The 21,595-nt window shown below is 31.9% G+C and overlaps 1 protein-coding gene across 14 annotated transcripts in view; it reads left to right on the top strand.

Moving 5' to 3' along the window:
• The window catches only part of LOC143256077 (uncharacterized), a 135,735-nt gene that overhangs the window by 75,680 nt on the left and 38,460 nt on the right, over window positions 1-21,595 (top strand). For all 14 annotated transcript variants that reach the window (XR_013031037.1, XR_013031036.1, XM_076512812.1 and 11 more), the window contains 4 exons: window positions 933-1,121; window positions 1,766-1,878; window positions 13,166-13,250; window positions 14,413-14,673. Coding sequence is in view for 12 of the 14 variants with exons in the window: in XM_076512812.1 (XP_076368927.1) it covers window positions 933-1,121; window positions 1,766-1,878; window positions 13,166-13,250; window positions 14,413-14,673 (648 nt within the window). In the remaining 2 variants the exon portion in view is untranslated. The remainder of the gene's footprint in view (window positions 1-932; window positions 1,122-1,765; window positions 1,879-13,165; window positions 13,251-14,412; window positions 14,674-21,595) is intronic.

Here is a 21,595-nt window from a genome sequence, read left to right as displayed (position 1 = left end):
AGTTAAAATTTTTAAGTGGTTCAACAAAAATACTAGTCTACTTAATAAAGCAGTGGATACTGTGGAAAGAGTATCAAGTATTGATTGTGGTTTCATAAGAGACATAGTGAATTAAGAGAGTAGATCAATTAGTTAAATATGTATTGATTTAGCATATTAGAGATAAGAAGCTAAAAACTTCATGTTGAGAGTACAACCCAAGGAATTTTGATAACTATGTTATGTAGAGCAAATGAGACCAAATACAGTCATAGTTTATATCACAATTATTTAGAGAAAATGTGCTTTAATTTTTGTAAGAGGTAGAACATTGTGTTTTACTGAAGCATAGAGTTTAAATGGCTCTAACCATTTGATTGATTCAGTATCTATAATTAATTATAAAGACTATTTCACAGTAAACTTGTGAGTTATTTGTCATACCCAAAAATAATAGTTGAAATTTTTGTTAATTTTAAAATATCTGATTTTTAACTAGACATTACATTTTCATTTTCTATAAAACAAAAATTGTATTTTATCTAACCCAAGCATTCTGGAATTTTGATTTGTGGATCCATTGATTACATGGATTAAAAGAAAAACAAATTGTGCTTCTCACCTCAAGGATGTGTATGTTTTAGAAGGGTGATGATCAAATCCCATTGTTTAGTCAGGCAAGAGTTGTCCACATGTTGGTGGTGATTGCTGTTGACTAGCTGCCTTTCTCTTAACCTGTCAGTTTAAAGTTAGGAACAGCTAATGTACAGTCTTTGAGTAGCTTTGAAAAAATATCTGAACAACTTATCTTAATTTCTGAACATGTTGGATGTTAAGAGTTGCACATTAAAGTACAGGTTATTTATTTGCTATTTTTTGGTAGTTGTATACCATTAACTACTGTACAGTAATTTCTTTAATGAAGTCCATCTTTTTACCTTTGTTTCATTCAGGTCAAAGACGAACAGATTGATGAATATGCCTCAAAAGTGTCATCTTTAGAACGTGAAAACAGACAGCTGCAAAAGGAAGTAGAAAATTGGTCTCATACGATGGCTCGTGTTCGAGAATTAGAAAGGGACAATAAGGATTTGTCTCACCAGGCAGCAATTCATCGAAACACCCTGAACACCTTAAGAGAAGTAGCTCATTTTTATAATTTGTTCAGATTTAGGCTGTAAGATTTGTTTTGTTTTTTCAGTTGGAAATTAGTATATAATTTTGTTAGAAATTATCCATCAACTGAAGAAAGAAGTGACTATTTCAGTATCTCTTTGATGCAATATTTATTAATATAAAAGAAAAACTTAGGCTGTCAGAATATACCAGAAATAGTCTAATTTTATTTGTGTCCTTTGTTAAGTGAAAGATTGTTTTTTGCTGTCTTCATAGATTTATAAGGCAAAGACATAGGGATATTGTTAGGTTTGGTAGTGCTAAGAATATGAAAATGTTATCTCTTAAGGTAAAGTTGTGTCTTAAGTGAAGTTCAAGCTGGTATACTTTGTAGTAAGAAAACTTAGGAAGTTAAAATGTATTATTTAATATGCCTATAAGTTGTGATTTTGTTTTATTTTTGTCTTAAAGTATTTTGGTGACATTCAATGAACTGATAGTTATATTACAAGAAAATTCAAGAAATTTGCATTTGATTTGTCTTTTTGACAACAAGTTAAAATAGTGTCAAATATAGAATACAATATATGTATGAAAAAGAGAATATTCTTTTGTTTCTAGAAAGGAAACATATTCTGATGAATTGTGTAAAGATTTTTTTTTTTTACAGGACTTGGTAAGTGAGAAACTTAAAAGTCAACAAATAGCAAGTGGCTTAGAGAGACAGTTGAATTACAAACAGAATGAAGATGTAAACTCTGCTTGTTCATGGTCTAGTCATGAGTGAGTCACAAGTTCTCTATATTTGAATTAGGTTTAGTACAGTTTTTAAAACATATTTTTATGATTAACAACTATGATCAGTGTACATGTGCAATTTTTATATTAAAAATAATGGTTTCTTTGCACTTATTTAATTGTATTATAAGTTATTGATTTTTGACTAATTTTCATTGGTGTTTCTTTGATGGACCAAAGTAACCTACAGGCTAATGTGCTGGACAGTGACTCTGTGATTCACATTATAGTGCGATGGATATTTTATTTGACTGTTAGTGTTAATTATATCAAGCATGAACTTTATTCATGCATTAGTGGATTTTCACCATTTTTACAATCTAATTTTTTGTTGATTCATATGACCTGGCATGGCCAGGTGGGTTAAGGCGTGCGACTTGTAATTCGAGGGTTGTGGGTTTGCATCCCCATCATGCCAAACATGCTTGCCTTTTTAGGCATGAGGGCTTTATAATGTGACAGTCAATCTCATTAATTGTTGGTAAAAGAGTAGCCCAAGAGTTGGCAGTGGGTGGTGATGACTAGCTGCCTTCCCTCTAGTCTTACACTGCTAAATTAGGGACTGCTAGCTCAGATAGCCCTCGAGTAGCTTTGCGCGAAATTCAAAAAAAGAAAAAAATGTTGATTCACGAGATAAATGCAAATCCATTGAGGAAAAAAAAAGGGGGGAGGGGTATGATGGACTACCCATACTGCTAGTAGTATGCAGCACTATAATGTGTGACTGATACAATAAAAACATTATAAAAATGGACTTTCTAATTTAATCATATCTCAAGTTCAAGCTGATGATTGTGTGTGTGTGTGTGTGTATTTTTGAATAACCAAAAGCTTTGCACAAATCATTGCACTGTGATCATTGCAGTATGGATGCATTTTCTATTAGTCTTAACCTCTGTTTCCTGGTCTTACATAAAGAAATTAATAAATAATTATAAAATTATCAAAATAAAATAACCAAAATAAATATAAATTGAGAGTGAGATGTGGGGGCTCAAGTTCACAATGTCCCACATCTATATCACCCTTCACTGCTTGCACACAGTTGTGGGTGGGTGACTGCTTTACATTATATAAGAATAATATATTAAATAAATATAGAGAAGTAAAAATTAAGGACATTTTACTGATAGTTTCTAATAAGTATTTTTAGTTTTTAATAAGGTTATTAAACAACCTTGCACTGCTTTTGTTGCATATAAAGGTTTGTTTAGAGTCTAAAAATTGATACTTACAGTGGACCTAATGAGTGTCAGTTGGAAGTTATACAAGTTACTTTAGATAATTGGTTGGGACCCTTTATACTAATATAATTAATCTTCTGGGCTACTAATTAGTGTCTTACCACCATACTGGGGGCTGGAATTCCTGCTTCAGGAGGTAATTTTATCTTACTTACCCCCAAGTGGATAGTACCTTATAATTATTATTATTACTTTTTCTTTAATTTGGAGAGCAGCCACTTTCCCACAACAGTCTGCAGGCAGTGAAGGGTGATATAGCATTGTGAGCTTGAACACTCACATCTTGCTCTCCTAATTTCAGTTTCTTTTATTCTATTTATTAATCTCTATGTGAGTCTGGTAAAAAGACAAAGACTGATAAGCAGTGCATCCCCACCACTGTATGGATCGTACTTCTGCATTCACCCCCAAAACCTAGGAGATGTTTTATATCCTAGTATTTAAGTAAAAGACAAGAAGAATAAGGTAATGTGTTGCTGTGAATTACAAAAATAGTTACTTACAGATTAATAACACGAATAAATAGAAAGTTAAAAAAAATCAAAGAATTACTTGATGAACAGGTATATAAACTTACGATACAATAAACCAGAATTATTGTTTTCAAAAATTGTGCTTGAGTTGAACCACCAAAAATTCAGCTTATTGTGTTATGTACATAACAGCAACAGTGGTGATTAGTTTAGTGCTTTAAAGGAGCAAAGTCTCTATTAAAGAACAAGACAATTCAGTACTGGATTTGTGTTTGTTTAGATTCTAAGGATATTACTTTCAGACATATTGAGTGAATGCAAAGTGGCAATTGCCTGAAAACATGCCTTGTGAATAGTGTAACGATGTTATAAACAATGGGGTAAGGATTTGGTTCTACGTGCAACCACGTTGAAACTGAAAAGCATTGCAAGCAGATAAGGATCCATTGAACAACTCTGTGTAATTGAGTACCACTGCTGTCACTGGCAATGAAAGTGTAAAACCATGGATTTGAATTGAGCAGTTTCAAGCCTCTTGTACCTTTTTGGCATAGTGGAAGTCAAATGTTCATGTTCCTTTCCATGTCATAAACTGATAGTTTATGAGGATTTAGATAAAATATCTGTATCTGTATGTCACAGTGTTGCCATATTTATAAAGTGTTTATAGTCCAAAGTTATCTCAACTGTCCTACTTTTTTTCTTAACTCAGATTAAGCTTGATATAAACAAACAGTAATTTAAAAACTTTTATAAGAAACTACACCCAGAGTAAGTAAGAAGAAAAAAAGATGACATGTGTTGCAGCACCAGTTGATCCACTCAACATTATTAGTACTTAGCATGATCATGGAAGTTAACTTATGATTGTGCTGATTAGGATTTTTGATTATGTATCACATATATTAATAATGCTTAATCATTACTTGATTTCCATGTTAACAAAGAGTTTTATCATAATCTTTATCTGCATTAAGTTTAGACTGAAAATCCATGATACCTATTAAAAATAACACAAAAAGTAGCAACTTGTGACTTCTGAATGTTTTTCACTGTTTTTTCTTCCAAGTATCTCATTTCATTCCACAGAAAAACTATGAAAGTGGCAAAACTACAATGTCAAATGTTTCAAAATTAGTAGATCCCTTAATTTTGTGTGTGAAAGTTATTAATCAGAGTATTGATATTTAAGTGTTATATATTAAAACTATTTTTTAAGCTTTAGCTTAATAAAAACCTAATATATTTCGAACTGATGTTGTAGTCAGAAAGTTTGGATCCACCAAATCACAGAAATTTTTCTTTATAATTTTATACCATTCACTCTTGCACCTGTTCTGATTAACAGAGAAAAAGCCATTTACTTAGTTGATAAGTTCTCTGTCATCAGAGACCTTGGTTTTAAGTATTTATTGCAGATAACCATAGACAGCTCAAATATTTATTGGAAATTACATGAAATGTTATCAACTAAAGCTAATGAACTGAATCCAGAAAGATGCATTTTGCAAGTTGGAAATTTAAAAAAAAAACACCTAAGACAATTGTGTAGATATTCTCCAAAGATTCTTCTACCAAATTTTGTAAGCACCAATGACTGGAGAACATCAGTGTTGTGGAAAAAGGCTTGTTTCTGCTACTATGTCTTAAAACATATAAGAGTGTGCAGAAAAACCCACCCAGGGCTCACAATTAAAGTTTTTCTTTAGGGAGTTGTCTGGGAACCCGAGATATACATTTTTCGAGGTTTACAATTAGTTTTAGGGACCAATCCTATAGTGTTTTTTAAAATTACTCTGTTGTGGAAGTTATCAGAAAAATTACTGAGTTATGTAGCTGATTTTACATAAATTGAAAGTAAACTAAAGATATCACATATCTCAACTTATTTTGTTTTGGAACTCATATTTTATGAAAGAAAATACAAATCAAACCACTTAACATTTTCAGACCTCTTAAGTGGCTATTATTTCATATATGATCTTTCATTTCTCTGTGTAAAGCATGGTTATTACAGTAACTTTACTTCCCTTCTAAAGTAGTGTCCTTTAATGATCAAATAATGAAAAAAAATCTGTGCATAACTGCCAGTGTAAACTATTCTTGTTTCCATGTAACTCCTGACCATCTAAAAATGTGTGAACAAATAAATAATGTTCAAACATTTGATTTTACCCCATTGTACACCACAATTCCATTAATGTTTGTTTTAAATTTATTAATAGTAAAGTTCTATTATCCTTTTACAGGACTGGAAAAGAGAAAATTTAGCTCCAAAAACAAAGATATATTAAGTTTCTGTTTTTATAATAATTATATATTTTTCAATAAATGGGGTTTTAAACAAGTAATAGGAGTTCCCAATGGGAGCTACAGTTACAACAGAAAGTGTTCGTACCCCTGCACCCCATGTAGTTTTTTGCTCGTAACTTAAAAAGTATCATGATTAGGCTAATAGATGTGTAAAGCATTATAAATACTATACTAACACACATCTACATAAACTTTTATGTAAATTAAACAACGAATAAACTGTTTATAAACAAATAACCAAAAATAGGAGGGGCAGAAAGTGTTCGTACATTTCAGAACGTGTGAAAAAACTGATATTTCCGTAAATATTTTGTTTAGTTTAGCGAATAAATGACATTATACCATTCCAGAACTAGACATTTGGTTCATAATTATTGGAATTTAGCCAGCAAAAAATTTACTTCTAGCAATTTAGCGCCGTCTCTGTCATTATCTGCTTGGTCATCATGGCGAACAGGAAACAACTGTCCAGTGATTTAAAAAAACGAATTATTGTAAAATACAAGTCTTGTGTGTCTCTTTCCGGTATTGCTACACAACTTAATGTGCCGAAATCTACTGTTCAAAACATAATTGCCAAGTTTAAGCTAGCCTACAGGATCATCTGCTAAACTCCCTCGTTCCGGACGCCCCACCAAAATTCCAGAGAGAACCAAGAGGAAGGTTCTCAGAGAAGTTAGTAGGAACCCTCATTTAACACGTAATAACATACAGAAACTGGTAAGGGAAACTGGGGTTGAAGCAAACACCTCTACAGTTACGAATATGTTACGCTCTTCTGGGTTCAAAGCATGCCATCCTTGTAGAACTCCATATTTAAAGCCTGTTCATTTAGAAGCACAATTGAGGTATGCAAGAAAGCATGTAGATAAACCCTTTTACCTATTGGAAGCGTATTCTTTGGTCAGACGAGACTAAAATCGAGCTTTAGACGAGACTAAAATCGAGCTTTTCAGCCACAATGATGTTCACAATATTTTCCGTAAGAAGAGGGAACGAAATCTTCCAAAGAACACTGTCCCTACAGTTAAACACGGAGGTGGCTCGATCATGCTATGGGGTTCCTTCAGCTCTTCTGGTGTAGGCAGCTTTCACCGTGTCAACGGAATCATGAAAAATGAAGAGTACGTTGATATATTAGGCACTTATATCAAGAATGATGCTCGGAACTTGCGACTTGGGCGTCGTTGGATCTTCTAGCACAACAATGACCCTAAGCACACATCGAAATATGTGCAATCCTGGTTGCAGAGGAACCATATAAGCGTTCTGGAGTGGCCATCGCAGTCACCCAATCTCAACCCAATTGAAAACGTTTGGCATGAGTTTAAGACCAGGGTTCATCAGCGTCATCCAAAAAACTTGCAGAGTTGGAGGCCTTCTGCAAAGAAGAATGTAAGAAAATACCAGTCGAGTACTGTCAAACGATCATGGAGGGCTATGAGGAGAGAAGTAAGAAGCCAAGTAATTCACCTGAAAGGCTACACAACTGACTGTTAAAGTAGACACACGAACACTTTCTGCCCCTCCTATGTTTGGTTATTTGTTTATAAACAGTTTATTTGTTGTTCAATTTACATAAAAATTTATGTAGATGTGTGTTAGTATAATATTTATAATATAATATATTTTTGTTATCCTAATCTTGATACTTTTTAAGTTATGAGGAAAAAACTACTCATGACGCAGGGGTACACACACTTTCTCTTGTAACTGTAACTTATTCTACTTGTATAGCAAATTTATATCTTTACTATTGTGAGAATATATTTATTGAAAACTGCATAAATCCAAATATTTTAACATTATAGATATATTGGTGATTTAATCAGTATAAATAATCCTGGATTAAATAATGTTATCAACACTATTTATTCAGGAGAATTAGAAATTGAAATACTTCGTTATCTAATACACAAATACATTATTTAGAGTTAGAAATTAAAGTGATTGATAAGGATATCAATGTAAATATTTTTGATAAAAGGAAATATTTTGCCTTTTCAATTTATGGTTTACCTTCTTCAAATAGTAGTGTACTATACCCTTCTGTTATAAGCATTATAACTTTGTAATTATTCAGATATTGTAAATTTTGTAATAAATTACAATATTTTATCAGTAATGTTGAAATACTGATACAAATATTTATAGTTAATGGAGTAACAAATACAATAACATATTAAATAAATGTGAAGAAATAAAAATTTGAGACATTTTACTTCAAATTTCTAAACCATGTTTAATTAAGAATAAAATGATTTTACAACTTGGCACTAATTTATATGGGTGCACATCTTGCTGCATAAAAAAAGCTTGTTAAGAACATGGTAGTCACAGTAGACTTGGTGAATGGGTGGTGGTTGGGAGATATACTAGCTTGTTTGGACAGCTGGATGGGACACTTCATGCTGGTTAATTTCATTTGCTGTGCTGTCAGTTAGTGCCTTTTTACCATATTGGGGGCTGGAATGCCAACATCAAGAAGTAAGTTTTCATCTTACTTACTCACAAATGGTAATATCTTATTACTTAGTTGTTTTTTATTCTTTACTTAAGAGAGTAGACACCTTCCCACAACTGTTTACAGACAGTGAAGGGTGACATGGGTGTGGGATGTTGTGGGCTTGAGCACTCACATCTTGCTCTTTTAATTTCTGTCTCTAATTCTATATTCTTTATTTCTTATCTGAGACTGGTGAATGGAGGTTAAAACTGGTAGATGGTCTATCCTCACTTCTTTGTGGGTCCTACTTCAGCAGTTACCTCGAAAACCTAGGGTATATTTTATAATTCCACACTAGCTTATACCCTGTGATCTTTCATCTGATGTAGCATTTTTTGTACCTGTTTATATTCTTGTCCCTAAGACATGTACCCAGCAATTGTCAATTGCAAACTCTTTGTTAACCTGAAGATGACTTGAGAAGGTCAAAACATTGTTCTCTGCTTTATTAGTAAAAGTGTTACTACCTCTACCAGCCATTCTGAGATACACTGATCACCTCGTTTAACTTACCAAAACCATTTATCTCAATTTTAACAGAAACCATAAACCTTAGCCACCTTTTAGATGTCCAAAAAGTCTTTGATTCTGTATGGCACAACAGATTTCATTGTGGATCAGTCAGTAGTTACCTACCCATCCTTATTGTATGTTAGATATCCAGCTTTTTCTTACCAACACAGCAGCTAAAGTATAGATCAATGTGACCTCCAGGCCCTTGACATTTGAAGCCAACATCCTCCTTAGGGTTATTGTTAAGCCCAAAGGTATATGTCCTCTTTGTCTATGATATCCCATTTCCTTCTATGAACCATCCACTTGCATCTCAGTATGCAACATTGAAAGTTTGAATATCACTCAGTGCAGTATCTTATTGGTGCAACACATGAGGTGTAGCTCTCAACCCATCCAAATACAAGGCTTTATAGACTTTCTTCAGAAAAATAAGTAAAAGTAGGAAAAAGCTTTACCATTTCCAGTTAATCTATAACAATTCAGCCACTGATCAGGTAGAATATTTGGTGAATGATCAGTGAAAATGGGCTTTCTTAGGGTACTTTCATTTTTCCCCACAGCAAAATAATTTTCCTTGGATCTTAAGACCCCTACCCTGTGAAATACATCTACACTTGATATTCTATATTCAAAATGTAAATTACATTTTTATGTATTAATTCAACCAAAACCATTTAATTTTTTGCCATCAATTTTAATAAATCAAAACCCATTTAAATTTTAATATCTTTGCTACTTTTAGATGTATTTATTCCCTATCATGAATTAATTAATCAGTTATTTTGTATCTAATTATTATTATTGTTTTTTATATAACTCTTGTTAACTTTGAACAGGGTATCCTTGGAACAGTCTTAATATCTTGAATCTTCATACCTGTAGCCTATTTTGTCAGCATCAACAGCCACCTTTTATCTTCAAGCCTTCATATACAGCAAGCAGGCTTCTCTGGTTTCAGTATTAACCATTTTGTTTCAATGAACTTTCTGTCATCAACTCCCCACTGTCTTGGTTTATCTCCAATATTTATTATGTGGTGTCAACTCTCTTGTCTACTTTACTTTCCAACTATGTTTGGGAATTAGTCTCTTATGTTTCAGCATCATTAAGCTCTACATTATTTCATCAAAGCACTCAGGAATTGTAAAACTTAATTTTTTGCAGTCTTGTTAATTCTTGGAACAAAGTTTTCTCTAGTGGAGCAAATTATGTACAGGCTGCTTGTGTACATAATGGTAGGCTGTATACATCCAACATCAGTGTTGGTAGCACACGTCTTTGAGCTAAATGTTCATTGCATGGACATTTGTGGTTTGTCATAAATTTTGTTTGGTTAAGAAATGCTTAGATCAGTTTATGAGGAGTCGAATTTTAATAGCTCTTTTGATCTTAAAGGATCATACAGGCTTAAAGGCTTACTAGCAGACACTTTTATGGAGCTCATCAGCATTTTTAGGGCTATTGGTTTTTGGGCCTCTTTTAATTTTTATAGTTGCCACCAAAATTAAAGTTGCATGAAGCTATTATTGTTCACCTCTTCATTCCTAAAGTACAGTTTTTTTCTCTCAGTTGCCAGAGAAATTAAAACTTTTCTCAAATAATTGTAAGATGATAAACTGGTGTTATTTTTTATGGTTAAATATCTCTTGGGTCTTGTCAGTGGTTTCTTGTGACATCCCTACTATTGTCTGATTCATGAGTTTGTTTGTTTCAGAGAAAGGAGGAAAGGTTGGATACCTATATTTTCATCTTCTGTTGGACAATAAAAAAAAAATCCAGATGCTTTGCAGAATTTGCAAAACTCACCTTGTTTCATGAACAGGTCTGTCTTGAAATGGTCTTTTCTGTAAATAAAGATGTTACAGAAAATCAACATAGCATGTCACTTACTACTAAGAGAGCTATAATTGACCATATTAAACAGACTGTTATGTCCTGAATGTAAAAATAACGAGGGAAATGCTTACCTTTGTTTGGAAGTGCAAGAAAAAAGGTACTGAGTGTATTTAGAAGAGAAGTCCAAATAGCAGAAGCCACAAAAAGATTAGAGAGAGAAAGGTTGAAGAAACTGAATTAGAACTGGATCTCAAAGATAAGATCAGACTTTATTCTGAAATTATCAGCTTTTTTCATCAGCTGATAAAAACTTGAGAAAGCTGAAAAAGAAAGTTAAAACCTACTCACAGTGGCCATTTTCTAGAAGAAAGTTGTAAAAGAGAGGAACAAATTTTTGAAGGCTCTCACATAAAAATTGAATAGAAACAAAAACTACTGAAACACTAACATTTTAATTTTTTTATGTTTGTACAATTTAGTTACATTTGGATGCTGCAAAATCAGTAATAAAAAATATTACTTCCTTTCACCATGTAAAACATTTATATTTTCAATATTTATGTAATATTTACATTTGAAAATATACATCCAGTGCAGAGTCTTGTATAAGCCACAAAAAATGGTCCTTCAATTTTTAAAAATTGGTCATGAAAAAGTCAAGAAATGTCATTGCTGTATAGGTGCGAAAATCCTGCCTTGGCTTCACTTCCATCACGACGTGTTTGGCATTATGACTTTATGTTTTTGTCCAGCTCTAGATTTTTTTACATGTAATAAGTACTTTTGCATGAAATGTCTATTTGACTTGTGAATAGGGCATCTCAGTGTAAGACAAAGTATATATTATTTTATTCTGTGGTGAAAACTAGTGTATGCTTTGCAGTTTTACCATTGTTTTACCATATTAGTTTATCAGTTTAGTTTAAAGATGTAAACATAGTTTTGGTTCTAAGTTCAGCTTTACTATATTAACATTGCTTTATAATATGTTCAAATGAGTAAAAAATATTATATAGGGAAGTATTCAAATAAAAAAATGGACATGACAGGTTTTCTTTTAGTTATAAAAGTATGTTGTAATTTATTGAATATTTACAGAGACATAATAGTGATTGGACAATTTAAAAATGTTTTTTTGTAACCATGAAAGACTGGTTGTAGGTAGTGGTATACTAATACATAAAGTTTCTTTTCTCTTATGCAATAACATCTGGGCTGCTGTTCAATAATTTTATAAAAAAGATATGACTAAACTATTTATGTAATGTGATGCAGGCTTTGTTGAGTAGCTGAATTTTCCTTTTCAGTTACTTCCAGAGCCATACATGTTTAATAAGAAAAAAATACGTAATTTGATGAGAAAGATATAACTAGTAACTGTTTTTCTTGTGAAACAAAAAGTTCTTAAATCATTTTTATATTTAAAACTACAATATCAAAATCGGGTGTCTTTACTGATTGTAACATTTTAAAGTAGAATGATGCAGGTTTTTGTTGAACAGTTGAATTTTACATCGTTTCCTTTGGGGCCCTGTTTCATAAAAAAAACAAAAAGCATTATTTAAGTAAATTGTTTCATACCAGAATATTTCATCTAACTTTTTTTCATGAGGTGTGACTGAATTCAGAACAAAACTATTAACTACCATTTTAAGTAATTGGTGTTATAACAGATGTAGTTTTCAAACAAGTTTTTCTCTTGCAGTGTGTGCTTTAACATTGAAATTATTCTTAAGCCAAAACTATTTACTTGTTACATTTACCATCAGATGTTTGAACTCAGAATTAATATCAATAGATAAAATATTTCTTAGAGAAAACAGTACCATAGAAGGCTAATAATTATTCAAAACACATGTAGTATGTTTCTTCATCAGTAAATCTTTTTCTTATGCTAATAAATCATTGTATGCCACCTGTTATTGTATTAGCATAATGTACTTCCTTACTTAAGTGTTCATATAGAATTATTTATTCACAAGAAATTATTGAATACTTATTTACTGAAGTTTGATCCAGTCAGTCTGCAGCTTTACCCTTTTATGTATTGTAGAATATAATACAAGTAGCATAATGGGGTGTTTTGCAGGAATAAGATATTTTCAGTTTTAGTGTCACAAAAATGTAATTGTGGAACTCTAAAATTTTCTTGTTTGGTTAGTTACTGAATAAGACTAGGTGCATATATTTAAGCTTTTGTTGGAATACTTGTATAATAATTTCCGTACACACAGTCTTACATATTGCAATGTACACATTCATAAAGAATTTCAACTTATGAATAGATGGTTATAACATTTATCTCTTCTTTGAAACTTATTTTGTTATAGATACTATGTATTCTTGACTTTTGTTTTCAAACTTTCTTGAAATTTTGATTTTAGAAAGAAAAAAGATCCTATGACACCAAATTCTTTGGCTCAGGAGATAGCAGACTTAAAATTCAGTATGTCAGACCTAGAGCAGAAGGTAAGTGTAGATTTAGATAAACATCCTTCCAGCATGTTTCTAAGTTATACAGCCTGAAAAAAAGTTAGCTTTCAGTGCAAACTGGTATGACCATACAAATGTGTGTATTATTTCATAAATATTCATTATAAACATTTAAGCAATTTTCATGCCTATTGATGAAGTGTTATATGTAATTATTTAAGATTTAATGCTACTGTTTTCAGTGTTATAGGCAACTTTTTGGTAACTAAATATGACCAAATCTCTTTTTATAAGGTTTTAGTATGATAATTTTTTTTTATTTGCTGTGCCATTTTTGTATGTGAATGATGATGTGATTTAATTATAGATACTATTTTTTGCTTTCCTCAAACTGTGGAAAATTTTCTGTTTTATTGAAAATATATGAGAAATGGTTTAAAATAGAAAACATTTACATACTTAAGCCTTTAAGTTTCAGTTTTTACATTATAGAATTCTTTGAATATTTTGGGTGGCCTTAAAAATCAAGCATATGAAAGTCTGAGCCTCTGACTGGTGACAGTCTATTGGAGTGGGTCAAGTGAGAAACTTTGATAAAAATTCACTTGTAACTTTAATTTACACGACTGTTCAGTTCTTTTTCTGGAAATGCTAGAAGAATGCATGACTTTTTTGGAATGTGGCTTTTATAAAGGGGGAAGGAACATACTTAAGTTTAATGTGAAATTATGCTATATTTTGTGTTAAAAAATGAAAATTGTATGAAGTAGAATAATAGAAAAGAACAGGTCTGGTATCATGCTGAAAGAACACTAGAATGTAAAAACAACATTTTTTGTGCAATACTTGAAAAATAGAAGGAAAGTGTGTGTATTAAAATGAGTAATCAGAAAGTTAAATAAAGTGATGTGTGAGTTATTAGTGCTCTCAAAATGTAAAATAACTAATATGGATACTGTAGAGGGTATATTATATATATTTGAGATCATGTGCTCAAGTACCAAGTATTTATATTGTTTATACGTTATGTACCTAGTTAAAAAATGAGAATAATAATAACAATAATTATTATGATAGACATATATTCTTTATTCTTATTCAGAAAGAAATTTCAATTTTTATTGGAAATATTTTTTTCAGAAAGTTATGTAGTTTAGTGTGTTCCTATAAATAAAACTATCATTTATAATATTTTCAGAATACCAGTCTGACAGAAGAGAACCTAAATCTTCGTAGTGAAGGAAGTTCTCTTAAAGAAAACAATTACAGCCTTCATTCCAAAATATCATGTCTTGAACAGCAGGTTAGCTCATACAGTAAACAGTATTCTAGTCTGCAGTCTAAATATGCACACATAGAAGTGGAACATGCTCTTCTGCAATCCCAGAAAGAAGCCTTGACCACACAGGTGACAAATATGCAGGGTCAACTTCATAAGCTTGAGGAGGAGAAAGATAAGGTATTACTTGAAAAGCTTTCAAACTCCCTCTTCATGGGCTTTTTTTTTGTGTGCACATCACAAGGTTTTAGTGAATTACATTAAAAATTTAATTAAACTACTTTCTTTTCTTGGGATACCAATAAATATAACCTAAAATGAAGCTAATATTCCATATTTTAATAGTTTATAAGTTTTTAATTTTATGAGGCAAAATTTTAAAAATTCCTGAGTTTCCCCTAGCAAAAGAATTGGGATATTTCCTTTTTGAACATCCTATCTTCTCTAATGTATTTACTACCCTTCCAGTAGGTATTAATTTTAATGTAAATTACTTGTTATAGTGTTTTCACTGCTTGGGAAAAGCATAATTTTTAGAGCTTTCAATCTTATTTTGTTACACAGCAATCAAATAGAAAATCAGTCCATTTTTGTCATACCCTTATGCAAGATCTTCTGTTTCAGAAATTGCCAATAGTTCTTTCTGATGTTCAATATTATATTATTTGTAACTAATAGAAAGCTGAGGTTTTATCCTATCAAAAGTCATATTCTATGATGTTTTCTGTTCAAAAAAATTCAGTTATTATTACAGTTCAAGCTTTATTCCCATGGGAAATGCATCATTGAGGTTAGATTATTTTTTGGGGGCTCTTGTTGCATAGTTACAAAGCCTGAAAAATTGTGTTGATTATGGGATATTGTCTGCGTTTTGCATGTTTTTATTGTGTCTTTTGGTGCATTTTGTAATTGGATTAAATATTATTTAGTGCACTACTACCATTAGTACAAAAAGTAGTGTTAAATGTCATTGATAATCAAAAGAAAAAAACCCATGTAAAGTAGTTTTTGTTTTTCCTGTGTAATCTTTCTTTCTCTTTATTATTATAAAAGCAGCTAAAATGAAAAAAATAGTGAAATCTTGAGGTTAGATAAGGTTAAATTGGATAAAATAAATAATGTACTGCCTTTTCAGGAAGTGTGCTTGTGAGCAGCTCATGTGTAATGTAATTCCATATATTAACATGAGCTGCAAATTTCCCAAATGATTTACAACTTTATAATAGCATGAATAGTAGTTAGAGGGCAATAAAACAATAAAATTTAAGTATAAGCAGGTGTATACTGTTACAAGCTTAAAACTACATTTGTTGAAAAATGAAGGCTAATAATGAATAATAGAGCCTTGGCAACAGTTGTAAACATCATTAATAAATGTTTTGATTCCCTCTTCAGCAAATGTATAAAAATGACAAATTAAACAGTGTTTAGTATAATTACTAATATAAAAGTACCATGAGTATTGTTAGGAAATTTTAAGCATTCAATTAAAAAAAAAAGAGCTCTTTGAGTAAAGTAAGGATGAATGAGTTTAAAATTCTATTAAGGCTTTGATATTTGTTCATAATATCAACTGCTTGTGATCATTGTATCCATAATTTAGAATTCAAAGTCTTCTAATGAAATGTATTGCTATGATGTTTCATTATGAAAATATGTAGGATAATTAGATGGAGTCTTCTAATGAAATGTACTGCAATGGTGTTTCATTAGGAAAATATATAGAATAATTAGATGGAGTTTGAAGTTTAAGGCCAGTTCTGTTGGAAACTGATATGTGTTTGAAGGCATGTATTTGTTTATGGTGAGTTTTACATCTACCATGTGTTTATTTATATGTGACCTTTCTTTAAAAAAAACAAAAAAAACACTTTGTCCTTAATGGTCTATTGTCCAGCCAGATAGATGGCATTGCGATGAGTTCACTATGATGGCTTTTTACCCAATATTTCTCTTTGTTACCATGAACACATGGTTCAACAAGTGTTCTTTTGATGTTACACACATGCCTGTGCAAAATCTATGCAGATAATGTATTCCGTAACTGTGTATACACAATCAGATTATTCAGTCACTTAAATTCATAACACTCTCATAAAATTCACTTGTGAAAATGAAAACAAACTTTGTTTACTTGACATTCAAGTTTTAAAACGAGACCAAATTTAGCACCTCCATTTACAGTAAGAAATATTTTATTGGTTTGCACATGATTTGAGAGTTTTCTGTCTATATCATTTAGACTAAACTTAGTCTTAACTTTTCTTTACAGAACTTACTTGATCTGCTTGAGTTACATTTCTGTTAAGAACATCATAAGAAAAAATGGAAATCTGTCTTTCTTAAGAGCAAAGTTAAAATGCATCTTTTTTTTTTACTGCAAAAAAAGACTCCACCAAGTAATATCCAAACATATCCCAAATTCCCTGTAACACCTGTTTTTCCTTTTAACACAGTCTTAATTTTAGAACCCAACATAACAAACTACTTGGGTCTTTCTATTCCCAGATTAAACTGTTTTGTCTTCAAATCATAATTTTGTATCAGTAATGTTTCAGACCTAAAGACACTTTATCTTCACTCATGTTCAAAGGTCATATACAATACTTTTCAAAAATGTGTGGATAGGAGAATATTTTTTTGCTCATTCAATTTTATGGGACTAATTCTTCCATACCATTACAGAATGTAAATTTCAACATTATCGTAATGCTTCACTGGTTCCATGTTGACATTTGATTCAGGGTGAGAATACTTATCCTTTAGAATTACCATATACTTGTACCACGGGCATGTCATAATGGTTCTGCTTAACTGAACATAGTAATCAAACTTAGCGTCTGAAATGACTGTAATGGTACCCCATGCAGTCTTAACTATCTAGAAAGAATCTAACAAGGAGCTAGTATATGGTATAGCTATAAGGCTAAAAAAATCAATATAATAGCATTCCACAAATAAACCGTGATAAAAACAGTGTTTAACATTATATATTAAATTTTGTCGTTATGCCACATGCCAAAAAAGAATAAGGAATTGTTAGTAGAGCAGAGAGCTCACATAAAAGCTTTACAGGGATCAAAATTTTTATTTACAGCCGGACATGTCTGGTAAAAAATCAAGTTTGACCGGTACTTTCCTATCTATCACCAGACATCGTGACCGGTGACAGAGAAAGGTAAATTTGAAAATGGGAAAGGAAGAGGCAAAACACCTGTGCTCAGTGATATTGATTATTAAATATCTTCATTTATGCAGTCTTCAGGACTGAAGAAATACTGCCACTGATCTCAAGTAGGTAAACAGTCATGTACCAAATGACAGAAAATTGTCCAGATTTACAGTATCAAGAAGACTTAACAATAATCAAATATTTGGTCTTCTAGCAGTTACAAATCCTTTACTTCAATCTCAGAATGTTTTCAAGAGATGGAAATTAGCTAAAAAGTACAAAAACTAGACTGTTTCTGACTGGAAAAGGACATTATGGATGGATGAGCTCAAGAAGAGTGAAAGATGCATACCTCAGTGTATAGCACATACCATGAAGCATGATGGAGGCAGTATGATGGTTTGGGGATGTTTCTATGGTGAGGCAATAGGAGATATTTACAAAATAGGTAGAATAATCAAACAGCACAAATACCATCAGATACTGATCTCTCATGACATACTCTGGTTTGCATATTATGCTATGTAACATTATTTTTACCTTTTTTGTTCCTCGGCAGAAAGTGTTATTTCCCAATTGCTTATGCAATTGCAAAAATAGGTATATTTCTCTTAAACTTTGTTTTTGTGACCTGGGAGCATATAACAAAAACATGATGGGAGACTATATTTGGGGGCTGATACGTGAAAGTGGTTTACATTACAGTTGCAAATCTTGAAACACTACTCACTTCTAAACATTTTTGTATAACTTTAGTATAGATACATGTACAGTCATGTGAAAAAGTTAGGACAGCCTATGAAAGCCTGTGTATTTTTGTAACATTTTTGGATATATAGCTATTTAATCTCAATTTTAACAATACTGAGAGATTATAGGAATATAACTAAACAAAACTGAAGACTTTTCAAGATCTTCTGTAAATGTAATTCTACAAAAATGCATATTCTGAAGAAAAAGTTAGGACACCCTACCCCCTAATAGCTAGTGTTTACCCTCTTTGGTTGAAATAACTGCAGTGAGATGCTTCTTGTAGCCATCTACCAGTCTCTCACATCAGCCTGAAGAAAGTTTGCCTTACTCCTCAATGCAGAATTCTGTCAGCTGTGAGATGTTTGAGGGTTTACTTGCATGTACAGCCTGTTTCAAATCACCCCACAGCATCTCAATGGGATTAAGATCTGGGCTTTGACTCAGCCATTCCAGGACTCTCCATTTCTTTTCAGCCAGTACTTGGTGGATTTACTGGTATGTTTTGGGTCATTGTCGTGCTGCAGGGTCCAGTTCCGCTTAAGCTTTAATTTTCTGACAGATGGTCTCGCATGATCCTCAAGCACCCTCTGATACACAGTAAAATTCATGATGGATTCTATGATTGTGTGCTGTCCAGGTCCTGCTGCAGCAAAGCAGCCCCAAACCATGACACTTCCACCTCCATGCTTCACAGTTGATATGAGGTTCTTTTCCTGGAATGCTGTATTTGGTTTACGCCAAACATGTCCTCTGTTCTGGTGTCCAAATAATTGAATTTTGGACTCATCTGTCCAAAGAACATTATTCTAGAAGTCCTAGTCTTTGTCTACATTCTCTCTGGCAATCTTCAATCTGGTCTTGATGTTTCTCTTAGAGAGCAAAGGTTTTCTCCTTGCACAGCTCCCATGAAAGTTAAACATGTGCAGTCTCTTTCTGATTGTAGAGGCATGCACTTTCACATCAACAGTAGCCAGAGCCTGCTGTAGGTCCCGTGATGACATTTTAGGGTGTTTGGAGAACTCTTTTATCATCTTGCAGTCTGCTCTCAAAGTGAACTTGCTTGGACGACCAGACCTGGGCATGTTGGCAGTTGTTTTGAAAGCCCTCCACTTGTTGACTATTTTCTGGACAGTGGAATGGCTGATTTCAAAATCCTTTGTGATCTTTTTAAATCCTTTACTAGACTCATTAGCTGCTACAGTTTTCTTTCTGAAGGCCTCAGACAGCTTTTTTGCTCTCACTATGGTGCTCACTCTCACTTCAACAGTCAGGAGCACACCAAACTAAATGTCTGAGATTTAAATAGGGCAAGTGTCATTTAAAATGGTGAGTAATGATCTTCTAAACATGTGCACCTGGTGTGATATACCTGTGTGTGAGTTAAGCAATTTTAAGTGAGAATAAATGTGGGGTGTCTTAACTTTTTCCTCAGTTAGAATATGCATTTTTGTAGAATTACATTTACAGAAGATCTTGAAAAGTCTTTTCTTCAGTTTTAATTGTTTAGTTATATTCCTGTAATCTCTCAGTATTGTTAAAATTGAGATTAAGTATCTATATATCCAAAAATGTTACAAAAAACACAGGCTTTATAGGGTGTCCTAACTTTTTCACATGACTGTAAATCTTGATTTATATGTTGTTTTATTAAGACCTTATGTAAATGAAAATGTGCAAATTTGCCAGTTTTTACATATAAAATAGGTTAATTTCTAAATTTCATTATCCAAGTCACAAAAGCAAAGTTTGAATGGAATAAAATAATGGCCATTTTCTGTACTTTTACTACATAAGCAATTAAGAAATAACACATATTATCCAGGAACAAAATTTGTGTTACATAGTGTTATTGGTAAAGGATTCTACTGCCAAAAAGATAATTACCTCAAACATTCATTCAATTTATGAATTTTATGCAGAAATTATTTAGCTAAGAAAGAATTTGTTGGAGTCATTCAAATGATGCAGTGGCTCCCACAGAGTCCCAGTTTCAACCAAATTGAGCAGATCTGGGATTTGCAAGATCAGAAACTTTACAAATCAAAAATTGCTCTGAAAAGAAACTTTATGGGAGTGTTTTAGAAACATTTGGAGTAAAATTCAAAAGGACACTTTAATTAAATATGTTGCTACAATGCCTGAAAGACTAAAATTATTAAAGGAAAAGGGAGATACAGAAAATATTACTATTTTGCTGTTATACTAAATATGAAGATTAGTAGAATTTTGATGTTTCACCTGTAATTTACCTTCTATTGTTCTTTGAAAGTAATCTCAAATCTAATTGTTGCACCTTTTGCACTTTTGCATTTACTCAATCAAAACTTGCCATTTACATATATGCATCTTGGAACACATAGTTTCTAACAGAACTGATACTTAAACTTCAAGCTCCAATTTTGTATATATATTCTAACAACAAAATGTCATTGCACCCCCATTTCCTTAGAAGAAGTTTCAGTCCTAAGTTCAAGATGTAATGATTATGAACTGTTGATAAAAGAAACTTTGCATATTATGAATGAATGTTGAAGCCTCAATAGAAATTCATATTTGTTCTCCCTTTCTTTATTAAAATAGCTATACTTTGTTTAAAAACTGAGTAATTGTAATTTTCTGACACAATTCACTCTATTTTTTACATTAGTAATTATACTAAAGGTTATTCAATTCTTTATTTTCACATATTTGCTGAAGATGGAGTATGAGTTAATTCCAAAACATTCACTAAAGATGTTTATGCTTGTTGCTGCAGCTGTTTAGTTTAAATCTATTTAGAATAAACAAATGTAATTTCATGTTACAATATGAATTTATTCTAGAAAGAAAAAAGGGTAATTTAGATTTATTTTGATTTTTTTGTTTCTTCTTATGGTTATGAAGTCAGTCATGTTCACAAACTTTGTATACACTCATAAATGAGCTAGGGTAGGAAAAAATAACAGATAAAATATAAATTTTATTGAAAAAAACATTGGAAAGTTATTTGGGATGTTTTAGAAATTATGCAAATGAAACTCGAGAATGTTGAGATTTAGGAAAGTTTTTAATTTTCACTTGGATTCTCCCATTAGCACAGTGGTATGCATGTGGACTTGTAACGTTAGAAATCAGGTTTCAATACCCATATTAGGCAGAGCACGAATAGCACATCATGCAGCTTTGTAGTTTACTAAA

Source organism: Tachypleus tridentatus, chromosome 1, assembly GCF_004210375.1.
Source record: "Tachypleus tridentatus isolate NWPU-2018 chromosome 1, ASM421037v1, whole genome shotgun sequence".
Classification (NCBI taxonomy): domain Eukaryota; kingdom Metazoa; phylum Arthropoda; class Merostomata; order Xiphosura; family Limulidae; genus Tachypleus; species Tachypleus tridentatus.
Note: the sequence above shows the minus strand (reverse complement) of the source record. Positions and strands in the feature narration are given on the sequence as shown.